This window comes from Telmatherina bonti (genome assembly GCF_933228915.1).
Source record: "Telmatherina bonti genome assembly, chromosome: 7".
Classification (NCBI taxonomy): domain Eukaryota; kingdom Metazoa; phylum Chordata; class Actinopteri; order Atheriniformes; family Telmatherinidae; genus Telmatherina; species Telmatherina bonti.
In genome coordinates, this window is record NC_136625.1 from 1,249,134 (window position 1) to 1,261,488 (window position 12,355).

The 12,355-nt window shown below is 50.1% G+C and overlaps 1 protein-coding gene across 1 annotated transcript in view; it reads left to right on the forward strand.

Moving 5' to 3' along the window:
* Positions 1-3,457: 3,457 nt before the first annotated feature.
* LOC306758029 (erythroferrone) overlaps positions 3,458-12,355 on the forward strand; it is an 83,611-nt gene continuing 74,713 nt past the window's right edge. The window contains exons 1-3 of the mRNA XM_079243244.1: positions 3,458-3,861; positions 4,433-4,540; positions 5,197-5,299. Coding sequence (XP_079099370.1) covers positions 3,658-3,861; positions 4,433-4,540; positions 5,197-5,299 — 415 coding nt within the window. The 5' untranslated portion in view covers positions 3,458-3,657. The remainder of the gene's footprint in view (positions 3,862-4,432; positions 4,541-5,196; positions 5,300-12,355) is intronic.

The following is a 12,355-nucleotide window of genomic DNA, read 5'->3' on the forward strand; positions in this document are numbered from 1 at the left end:
ACCCTAGACCCGGACCCAAAGCACACCACTGACCCTAGACCTGGACCCGGACCCAAAGCAGACCACTGACCCTAGATTTGGACCCAAAGCAGACCACTGACCCTAGACCTGGACCCAGACCCAATGCAGACCACTGACCCTAGACCCTGACCCAAAGTAGACCACCGACCCTATACCTGGACCCGGACCCAAAGCAGACCACTGACCCTAGACCTGGACCCATAGCAGATAACCGACCCTAGACCTGAACCCAAAGCAGACCACTGACCCTAGACCTGGACCCAAAGCAGACCACTGACCCTAGACCTAGACCCGGACCCAAAGCAGACCACCGACCCTATACCTGGACCCGGACCCAAAGCAGACCACTGACCCTAGACCTGGACCCATAGCAGACCACTGACCCTAGACCCGGACCCAAAGCAGATAACCGACCCTAGACCTGAACCCAAAGCAGACCACTGACCCTAGACCTGTACCCAAAGCAGGTCACTGACCCTAGACCTGGACCCAAAGCAGACCACTGACCCTAGACCTGTACCCAAAACAGGTCACCGACCCTAGACCCGGACCCAAAGCAGACCACCGACCCTATACCTGGACCCGGACCCAAAGCAGACCACTGACCCTAGACCTGTACCCGGACCCAAAGCAGACCACTGACCCTAGACCTGGACCCGGACCCAAAGCAGACCACCGACCCTAGACCTGGACCCAAAGCTTACCACTGACCCTAGACCTGGACCCGGACCCAAAGCAGACCACTGACCCTAGACCTGGACCCAAAGCAGACCACTGAACCTAGACCTGGACCCAAAGCAGACCACTGACCCTAGACCTGGACCCGGACCCAAAGCAGACCACTGACCCTAGACCTGGACCCAAAGCAGACCACTGACCCTAGACCTGGACCCGGACCCAAAGCAGACCACCGACCCTAGACCTGGACCCAAAGCAGACCACTGACCCTAGACCTGGACACAAAGCAGACCACTGACCCTAGACCTGGACCCAAAGCAGACCACTGACCCTAAACCTGGACCCAAAGCAGACCACCGACCCTAGACCTGGACCCAAAGCAGACCACTGACCCTAGACCTGGACCCGGACCCAAAGCAGACCACTGACCTTAGACCTGGACCCGGACCCAAAGCAGACCACTGACCCTAGACCTGGACCCAAAGCAGACCACTGACCCTAGACCTGTACCCGGAACCAAAGCAGACCACTGACCCTAGACCTGGACCCGGACCCAAAGCAGACCACTGACCCTAGACTTGGACCCAAAGCAGACCACTGACCCTAGACCTGGACCCGGACCCAAAGCAGACCACCGACCCTAGACCTGGACCCAAAGCAGACCACTGACCCTAGACCTGGACCCGGACCCAAAGCAGACCACTGACCCTAGACCTGGACCCAAAGCAGACCACTGACCCTAGACCTGGACACAAAGCAGACCACTGACCCTAGACCTGGACACAAAGCAGACCACTGACCCTAGACCTGGACCCAAAGCAGACCACTGACCCTAGACCTGGACCCAAAGCAGACCACTGACCCTAGACCTAGACCCGGACCCAAAGCAGACCACTGACCCTAGACCTGGACCCGGACCCAAAGCAGACCACTGACCCTAGACCTGGACCCAAAGCAGGTCACTGACCCTAGACCTGGACCCAAAGCAGACCACTGACCCTAGACCTGGACCCAAAGCAGACCACTGACCCTAGACCTAGACCCGGACCCAAAGCAGACCACCGACCCTATACCTGGACCCGGACCCAAAGCAGACCACTGACCCTAGACCTGGACCCATAGCAGATAACCGACCCTAGACCTGAACCCAAAGCAGACCACTGACCCTAGACCTGAACCCAAAGCAGGTCACTGACGCTAGACCTGGACCCAAAGCAGACCACTGACCCTAGACCTGGACCCGGACCCAAAGCAGACCACTGACCTTAGACCTGGACCCAAAGCAGACCACTGACCCTAGACCTGGACCCGGACCCAAAGCAGACCACTGACCTTAGACCTGGACCCAAAGCAGACCACCGACCCTGGACCCAAAGCAGACCACCGACCCTGGACCCAAAGCAGACCACAGACCCTGGACCTGGACACAAAGCAGACCACTGACCCTGGACCTGGACCCAAAGCAGACCACCGACCCTAGACCTGGACCCAAAGCAGACCACTGACCCTAGACCTGGACCCAAAGCAGACCACTGACCCTAGACCTGGACCCGGACCCAAAGCAGACCACTGACCCTAGACCTGGACCCAAAGCAGACCATTGACCCTAGACCTGGACCCAAAGCAGACCACTGACCCTAGACCTGGACCCGGACCCAAAGCAGACCACTGACCCTAGACCTGGACCCAAAGCAGACCACCGACTCTAGACCTGGACCCAAAGCAGACCACCGACCCTAGACCTGGACCCAAAACAGACCACTGACCCTAGACCTGGACCCAAAACAGACCACTGACCCTAGACCTGGACCCAAAGCAGACCACTGACCCTAGACCTGGACCCAAAGCAGACCACCGACCCTGGACCCAAAGCAGACCACCGACCCTAGACCTGGACCCAAAGCAGACCACTGACCCTAGACCTGGACCCAAAGCAGACCACTGACCCTGGTTCTCATTGTGAACCGATGGGAAAGCCACCATTTGTTGATAAAAATTATGAAACTGATGGAGGTATTGATCTGTGATCAGAGTTTTTCCTCTGCTGAGAGGAAAAACTGGATCACCTGGAGCTTCTGGGTCTCACAGAGTCCAGCTGGTGACCCAGAACCTTCCAGAACCACAACCACATGGAAAACCGGTCCGGAAAGAGGACATGAAAACTGAGATGAAGCTGAAGCAAATTCCAGTTTTTCTGTTTCTGTCAACGGTTTGCTGCACATGAGAGGAGGACCAGGAGGAGGACCAGGAGGAGGACCAGGAGGAGGACCAGGAGGAGGAGGAGTCAGGGAGGTGAATAAAAAATTGAGCCAGCAGAACATAAACATTAAGTGTGAGGAGAAGCGACGGCGGAAAGACGAGAGGAAGGTTTGGCAGAAGAGGAGCTGAGGAGGAGCTGAGGAGGAGGAGGAGCTGAGGAGGAGGAGGAGGAGCTGAGGAGGAGGAGGAGCGGAAGAGGAGGAGGAGCTGAGGAGGAGGAGCTGAGGAGGAGGAGCTGAGGAGGAGGAGGAGCTGAGGAGGAGGAGGAGGAGCTGAGGAGGAGGAGGAGCGGAAGAGGAGGAGGAGCTGAGGAGGAGGAGCTGAGGAGGAGGAGCTGAGGAGGAGGAGGAGCTGAGGAGGAGGAGGAGGAGCTGAGGAGGAGGAGGAGCGGAAGAGGAGGAGGAGCTGAGGAGGAGGAGCTGAGGAGGAGGAGCTGAGGAGGAGGAGGAGGAGCTGAGGAGGAGGAGGAGCGGAAGAGGAGGAGGAGCTGAGGAGGAGGAGCTGAGGAGGAGGAGCTGAGGAGGAGCCTAGCCAGCAGACAGAGTTCCTGACTACGACTGAAAGCTCCTTTTATACCCGACTGGATGGAAACTCCACAGCAGATGAAGATGAGGAGCTGCTGATGACGAAGAGCTGACAGGAGAAGAAGAAGCTCAGAGACTCTCCCAGGTGCATGATGGGAAAACACACCTGAACACCATGCTGCTCAGACGGATCCCACAACAGAGCTCTCCGAGAGGAGCAGGAGTGCTGGCGATGATGATGATGATGATGATGATGATGATGATGATGATGATGATGATGATGATGACAGGAGTCCAGGCAGGAAGTGTGGATGAGCTGGACAGCGAGGAGAAGCTGGAGAGCCTGGAGGAGGACTCAGCCATCAGCCCAGACATGTTGGTAAGAAGCAGAACCTCTTCGGTGTTCCAGTTCTGGTCCAGAATGGATCCAGATCAGATCCGGGTCGGATCCGGGTCGGATCCGGCTCGGATCCGGGTCGGATCCGGGTCAGATCCGGCTCGGATCCGGGTCGGATCCGGGTCAGATCCGGGTCAGATCCGGGTCGGATCCGGGTCGGATCCGGGTCAGATCCGGCTCGGATCCGGGTCGGATCCGGGTCAGATCCGGGTCGGATCCGGCTCGGATCCGGGTCGGATCCGGGTCAGATCCGGGTCAGATCCGGGTCAGATCCGGCTCGGATCCGGGTCAGATCCGGGTCGGATCCGGGTCGGATCCGGGTCAGATCCGGCTCGGATCCGGGTCAGATCCGGGTCGGATCCGGGTCGGATCCGGCTCGGATCCGGGTCATTGTGTCAGTAGTCTGCAGGAATAGTCCTCCCGGGTCCTGGAGGGACTTTCCGGTCTCAGTGGTTCAGTGGTGACCAACCAGCTGCAGGAACTGGGACTGATGGTTTCAGCTGAAAAACCAGAATGGAGATGATGACAACCTGAACTGGTTTCTGTCCTCTAGGAGCCGACGTCCTCTGATGTGTCCCCCCTCAGCTCCTGGCTGATCTTCAGAAGGAACTCCAACAAGGGGGACAACCGGAGAACCAAAGGCACCAGGAGGCCCTCCAAGGTCAGAATGAACCCAGAACAGGACGTGGCTTCAGACCAGTTTCCATTCTGCGTTTGTCTGGTGCTTCATGGACAGTTCTGCTGGGTCCCCGTCAGCAGCTGCTTTTGGCTTCGCCTTATTCGTCTACCTGGAAGACATGGTTTGTAAACACAAACTGGTTTATGAACCATGTCTAAACTATATCGGATGGTTTTCCATCCGTGTTCTCCACCGCTCCATGAAGTTCCGGGTCGCGGGGAGTCTATCCCAGCAGCGATTGGGCGAGAACCTGGTACACCTGGACAGGTCGCTGATCCATCACAGCGAATGGTTTTCTCCCATATAGACTGAAAACGTTTATTCCCCCGAACCAAAGACCAGGTCTGAGGTCAACAAGTTATTTTTATGGTGTTCCTCAAGGCTCCGCGTTACCCCACCTCTGACTTCTCCTCAGACTGGGCTGATCTTTCAGCTGGTCCACGCCCAGCATAGCTGCAGGTTTGCTCCTGGTTGGCGTTCCTTACGAAGGACAAATGTCTGCTGATGTCCTCTAAACCGTTCTCTGATCACAGCCTGATTCATCTCTTTGGCCACTTTTTGATCCGGTTAGTGGTTCTTCTACCTGTTTCATTAGATATACCCTGACCTAACGCTACACAATGTTTGTGTGCCTGCAGCACGGCCTTCCAGGACCCCCCGGCCCACCAGGACCCCAGGGGCCCCCAGGTCCACCTGCAGCCCTGCTGCCACAACAACAGGAGCTGATCCAGGAGCTGAGAGGTGAGACGGAGCCTGCAGGAACCTCCGCAGACCTGCTGTGTGTGTGTGTGTGTCACTGTGTGTGTGTGTGTGTAACTGTGTGTGTGTGTGTGTAACTGTGTGTGTGTGTGTGTGTGTGTGTGTCACTGTGTGTGTGTGTCACTGTGTGTGTGTGTGTGTAACTGTGTGTGTGTGTGTGTAACTGTGTGTGTGTGTGTGTAACTGTGTGTGTGTGTGTGTGTGTGTGTGTCACTGTGTGTGTGTGTCACTGTGTGTGTGTGTGTGTCACTGTGTGTGTGTGTCACTGTGTGTGTGTGTGTCACTGTGTGTGTGTGTCACTGTGTGTGTCACTGTGTGTGTGTGTGTCACTGTGTGTGTGTGTAACTGTGTGTGTGTGTAACTGTGTGTGTGTGTGTGTGTAACTGTGTGTGTGTGTGTGTGTGTGTGTGTAACTGTGTGTGTGTGTGTAACTGTGTGTGTGTGTAACTGTGTGTGTGTGTGTGTGTGTAACTGTGTGTGTGTGTGTGTGTGTGTGTGTAACTGTGTGTGTGTGTGTAACTGTGTGTGTGTGTGTGTGTGTGTGTGTAACTGTATGTGTGTGTGTGTGTGTGTAACTGTGTGTGTGTGTAACTTTGTGTGTGTGTGTAACTGTGTGTGTGTGTGTGTGTGTGTAACTGTGTGTGTGTGTAACTGTGTGTGTGTGTGTGTGTGTAACTTTGTGTGTGTGTGTAACTGTGTGTGTGTGTGTGTGTGTAACTTTGTGTGTAACTTTGTGTGTGTGTGTGTGTGTGTGTAACTTTGTGTGTGTGTGTGTAACTGTGTGTGTGTGTGTGTAACTTTGTGTGTGTGTGTGTGTGTGTAACTTTGTGTGTAACTTTGTGTGTGTGTGTGTGTGTGTGTGTGTGTAACTTTGTGTGTGTGTGTGTAACTGTGTGTGTGTGTGTGTGTAACTTTGTGTGTGTGTGTGTGTGTGTAACTTTGTGTGTGTGTGTGTGTGTAACTTTGTGTGTGTGTGTAACTTTGTGTGTGTGTGTGTGTGTGTGTAACTGTGTGTGTGTGTAACTTTGTGTGTGTGTGTGTAACTGTGTGTGTGTGTGTGTAACTGTATGTGTGTGTGTGTGTGTGTAACTTTGTGTGTGTGTGTGTGTGTGTGTAACTGTGTGTGTGTGTGTAACTTTGTGTGTGTGTGTGTGTGTAACTGTGTGTGTGTGTGTGTGTAACTGTGTGTGTGTGTGTGTCACTGTGTGTGTGTGTCACTGTGTGTGTGTAACTGTGTGTGTGTGTGTGTGTGTGTGTAACTGTGTGTGTGTGTGTGTGTGTGTGTAACTGTGTGTGTGTGTGTGTGTGTAACTGTGTGTGTGTGTGTGTAACTGTGTGTAACTGTGTGTGTGTGTGTGTGTAACTGTGTGTAACTGTGTGTGTGTGTGTGTGTAACTGTGTGTGTGTGTGTGTCACTGTGTGTGTGTGTCACTGTGTGTGTGTAACTGTGTGTGTGTGTGTGTAACTGTGTGTGTGTGTGTGTGTGTAACTGTGTGTGTGTGTGTGTGTAACTGTGTGTGTGTGTGTAACTGTGTGTGTGTAACTGTGTGTGTGTGTAACTGTGTGTGTGTGTGTGTGTGTAACTGTGTGTGTGTGTGTGTGTTTGTAACTGTGTGTGTGTGTGTAACTGTGTGTGTGTAACTGTGTGTGTGTGTAACTGTGTGTGTGTGTGTGTAACTGTGTGTGTGTGTGTGTGTGTGTGTGTGTGTGTGTGTAACTGTGTGTGTGTGTGTAACTGTGTGTGTGTGTAACTGTGTGTGTGTGTGTGTGTGTGTGTAACTGTGTGTGTGTGTGTGTGTGTGTAACTGTGTGTGTGTGTGTGTGTGTGTGTGTGTGTGTGTGTGTAACTGTATGTGTGTGTGTGTGTGTGTAACTGTGTGTGTGTGTAACTTTGTGTGTGTGTGTGTAACTGTGTGTGTGTGTGTGTGTGTAACTGTGTGTGTGTAACTGTGTGTGTGTGTGTGTGTGTGTGTAACTGTGTGTGTGTTTGTGTGTGTGTAACTGTGTGTGTGTGTGTAACTGTGTGTGTGTGTGTGTGTGTGTGTAACTGTGTGTGTGTGTGTAACTGTGTGTGTAACTTTGTGTGTGTGTGTGTAACTGTGTGTGTGTTTGTGTGTGTGTGTAACTGTGTTTGTGTGTGTGTGTGTGTGTGACTGTATGTAACTGTGTGTGTGTGTGTGTGTGTGTAACGGTGTGTGTGTGTGTGTGTGTAACTGTGTGTGTGTGTGTGTGTGTGTGTGTGTGTGTGTGTGACTGTATGTAACTGTGTGTGTGTGTGTGTGTGTGTGTGTGTGTGTGTGTGTAACGGTGTGTGTGTGTGTGTGTGTGTGACTGTATGTAACTGTGTGTGTGTGTGTGTGTGTGTGTGTAACTGTGTGTGTGTGTGTGTGTGTGTGTGTGTGTAACTTTGTGTGTGTGTGTGTGTGTAACTGTGTGTGTGTGTGTGTGTAACTTTGTGTGTGTGTGTGTGTGTGTGTGTGTAACTGTGTGTGTGTGTGTGTGTGTAACTGTGTGTGCGTGTGTGTGTGTGTGTGTAACTGTGTGTGTGTGTGTAACTTTGTGTGTGTGTGTGTGTAACTGTGTGTGTGTGTGTGTGTAACTTTGTGTGTGTGTGTGTGTGTGTGTGTGTAACTGTGTGTGTGTAACTTTGTGTGTGTGTGTGTGTAACTTTGTGTGTGTGTGTGTGTGTAACTTTGTGTGTGTGTGTGTGTAACTGTGTGTGTGTGTGTGTAACTTTGTGTGTGTGTGTGTGTAACTGTGTGTGTGTGTGTGTGTGTAACTGTGTGTGTGTGTGTAACTTTGTGTGTGTGTGTGTAACTGTGTGTGTGTGTGTGTGTAACTGTGTGTGCGTGTGTGTGTGTGTGTAACTGTGTGTGTGTGTGTGTGTGTGTAACTTTGTGTGTGTGTGTGTGTAACTGTGTGTGTGTGTGTGTGTGTGTGTGTGTGTAACTTTGTGTGTGTGTGTGTGTGTGTGTAACTGTGTATGTGTAACTTTGTGTGTGTGTGTGTAACTTTGTGTGTGTGTGTGTAACTTTGTGTGTGTGTGCGTGTGTGTAACTTTGTGTGTGTGTGTGTGTAACTGTGTGTGTGTGTGTGTGTGTAACTTTGTGTGTGTGTGTGTGTAACTGTGTGTGTGTGTGTGTGTGTGTAACTTTGTGTGTGTGTGTGTGTAACTGTGTGTGTGTGTGTGTGTAACTGTGTGTAAGTGTGTGTGTGTGTGTGTGTGTGTAACTGTGTGTGTGTGTGTGTGTGTGTGTAACTTTGTGTGTGTGTGTAACTGTGTGTGTGTGTGTGTGTAACTGTGTTTGTGTGTGTGTGTGTGTGTGTGTGTGTGTGTGACTGTATGTAACTGTGTGTGTGTGTGTGACTGTATGTAACTGTGTGTGTGTGTGTGTGTGTGTAACGGTGTGTGTGTGTGTGTGTGTGTAACTGTATGTAACTGTGTGTGTGTGTGTGTGTGTAACGGTGTGTGTGTGTGTGTGTGTGTGTGTGTGACTGTATGTAACTGTGTGTGTGTGTGTGTGTGTGTAACTGTGTGTGTGTGTGTGTGTCTGTGTGTGTGTGTGTAACTGTGTGTGTGTTTGTGTGTAAGTGTGTGTGTGTAACTGTGTGTGTGTGTGTGTGTAACTGTGTGTGCGTGTGTGTGTAACTGTGTGTGTAACTTTGTGTGTGTGTGTGTGTGTAACTGTGTGTGTGTGTGTGTGTGTGTGTGTGTGTGTGTGTAACTTTGTGTGTGTGTGTGTGTGTGTGTAACTGTGTGTGTGTGTGTGTGTAACTTTGTGTGTGTGTGTGTGTGTGTGTAACTGTGTGTGTGTGTGTGTGTAACTGTGTGTGTGTGTGTGTGTGTAACTGTGTAACTGTGTGTGTGTGTGTGTGTAACTGTGTAACTGTGTGTAACTGTGTAACTGTGTAACTGTGTGTGTGTAACTGTGTGTGTAACTGTGTGTGTGTGTGTGTGTGTGTGTAACTGTGTAACTGTGTGTAACTGTGTGTGTGTGTGTGTGTGTGTGTGTGTGTGTGTGTAACTGTGTAACTGTGTGTGTGTGTGTGTAACTGTGTGTAACTGTGTGTGTGTGTGTGTAACTGTGTGTAACTCTGTAACTGTGTGTAACTGTGTGTGTAACTGTGTGTGTGTGTGTGTAACTGTGTAACTGTGTAACTGTGTGTAACTGTGTGTAACTGTGTGTAACTGTGTAACTGTGTGTAACTGTGTGTAACTGTGTAACTGTGTGTGTGTGTGTAACTGTGTAACTGTGTGTGTGTGTGTAACTGTGTAACTGTGTGTAACTGTGTGTGTGTGTGTGTGTGTGTGTGTGTGTGTGTGTGTAACTGTGTAACTGTGTGTGTGTGTGTGTGTAACTGTGTGTAACTGTGTGTGTAACTGTGTGTGTGTGTGTAACTGTGTAACTGTGTGTGTGTGTGTAACTGTGTAACTGTGTGTGTGTGTGTAACTGTGTAACTGTGTGTAACTGTGTGTGTGTGTGTGTGTGTAACTGTGTGTGTGTGTGTGTGTGTGTGTGTGTGTAACTGTGTGTGTGTGTGTAACTGTGTGTGTGTGTGTGTGTGTGTAACTGTATGTGTGTGTGTGTGTGTGTAACTGTGTGTGTGTGTAACTTTGTGTGTGTGTGTGTAACTGTGTGTGTGTGTGTGTGTGTGTAACTGTGTGTGTGTGTAACTGTGTGTGTGTGTGTGTGTGTAACTTTGTGTGTGTGTGTAACTGTGTGTGTGTGTGTGTGTGTAACTTTGTGTGTAACTTTGTGTGTGTGTGTGTGTGTGTGTAACTTTGTGTGTGTGTGTGTAACTGTGTGTGTGTGTGTGTGTGTAACTTTGTGTGTGTGTGTGTGTGTGTAACTTTGTGTGTAACTTTGTGTGTGTGTGTGTGTGTGTGTAACTTTGTGTGTGTGTGTGTAACTGTGTGTGTGTGTGTGTGTGTAACTTTGTGTGTGTGTGTGTGTGTGTAACTTTGTGTGTGTGTGTGTGTGTAACTTTGTGTGTGTGTGTAACTTTGTGTGTGTGTGTGTGTGTGTGTGTAACTGTGTGTGTGTGTAACTTTGTGTGTGTGTGTGTAACTGTGTGTGTGTGTGTGTAACTGTATGTGTGTGTGTGTGTGTGTGTAACTTTGTGTGTGTGTGTGTGTGTGTGTAACTGTGTGTGTGTGTGTGTAACTTTGTGTGTGTGTGTGTGTGTGTAACTGTGTGTGTGTGTCACTGTGTGTGTGTAACTGTGTGTGTGTGTGTGTGTGTGTGTAACTGTGTGTGTGTGTGTGTGTGTAACTGTGTGTGTGTGTGTGTAACTGTGTGTAACTGTGTGTGTGTGTGTGTGTAACTGTGTGTAACTGTGTGTGTGTGTGTGTGTAACTGTGTGTGTGTGTGTGTCACTGTGTGTGTGTGTCACTGTGTGTGTGTAACTGTGTGTGTGTGTGTGTGTGTGTAACTGTGTGTGTGTGTGTGTGTGTAACTGTGTGTGTGTGTGTGTGTAACTGTGTGTGTGTGTGTAACTGTGTGTGTGTAACTGTGTGTGTGTGTAACTGTGTGTGTGTGTGTGTGTGTAACTGTGTGTGTGTGTGTGTGTTTGTAACTGTGTGTGTGTGTGTAACTGTGTGTGTGTAACTGTGTGTGTGTGTAACTGTGTGTGTGTGTGTGTAACTGTGTGTGTGTGTGTGTGTGTGTGTGTGTGTGTAACTGTGTGTGTGTGTAACTGTGTGTGTGTGTGTGTGTGTGTAACTGTGTGTGTGTGTGTGTGTGTGTGTAACTGTGTGTGTGTGTGTAACTGTGTGTGTGTGTGTGTGTGTGTGTGTGTGTGTGTAACTGTATGTGTGTGTGTGTGTGTGTAACTGTGTGTGTGTGTAACTTTGTGTGTGTGTGTGTAACTGTGTGTGTGTGTGTGTGTGTAACTGTGTGTGTGTAACTGTGTGTGTGTGTGTGTGTGTAACTGTGTGTGTGTTTGTGTGTGTAACTGTGTGTGTGTGTGTAACTGTGTGTGTGTGTGTGTGTGTGTGTGTAACTGTGTGTGTGTGTGTAACTGTGTGTGTAACTTTGTGTGTGTGTGTGTAACTGTGTGTGTGTTTGTGTGTAAGTGTGTGTGTGTGTGTGTGTGTGTGTAACTGTGTGTAAGTGTGTGTGTGTGTGTGTAACTGTGTTTGTGTGTGTGTGTGTGTGTGACTGTATGTAACTGTGTGTGTGTGTGTGTGTGTAACGGTGTGTGTGTGTGTGTGTGTAACTGTGTGTGTGTGTGTGTGTGTGTGTGTGACTGTATGTAACTGTGTGTGTGTGTGTGTGTGTGTGTGTGTGTGTGTGTAACGGTGTGTGTGTGTGTGTGTGTGTGTGACTGTATGTAACTGTGTGTGTGTGTGTGTGTGTGTGTGTAACTGTGTGTGTGTGTGTGTGTGTGTGTGTGTGTAACTGTGTGTGTGTGTGTGTGTAACTGTGTGTGCGTGTGTGTGTAACTGTGTGTGTAACTTTGTGTGTGTGTGTGTGTGTGTGTGTAACTGTGTGTGTGTGTGTGTGTGTGTGTGTGTGTGTAACTTTGTGTGTGTGTGTGTGTGTAACTGTGTGTGTGTGTGTGTGTAACTTTGTGTGTGTGTGTGTGTGTGTGTGTGTAACTGTGTGTGTGTGTAACTGTGTGTGCGTGTGTGTGTGTGTGTGTGTAACTGTGTGTGTGTGTGTAACTTTGTGTGTGTGTGTGTGTAACTGTGTGTGTGTGTGTGTGTAACTTTGTGTGTGTGTGTGTGTGTGTGTGTGTAACTGTGTGTGTGTAACTTTGTGTGTGTGTGTGTGTAACTTTGTGTGTGTGTGTGTGTAACTTTGTGTGTGTGTGTGTGTGTAACTGTGTGTGTGTGTGTGTAACTTTGTGTGTGTGTGTGTAACTGTGTGTGTGTGTGTGTGTAACTGTGTGTGTGTGTGTAACTTTGTGTGTGTGTGTGTAACTGTGTGTGTGTGTGTGTGTAACTGTGTGTGCGTGTGTGTGTGTGTGTAACTGTGTGTGTGTGTGTGTGTAACTTTGTGTGTGTGTGTAACTGTGTGTGTGTGTGTGTGTGTG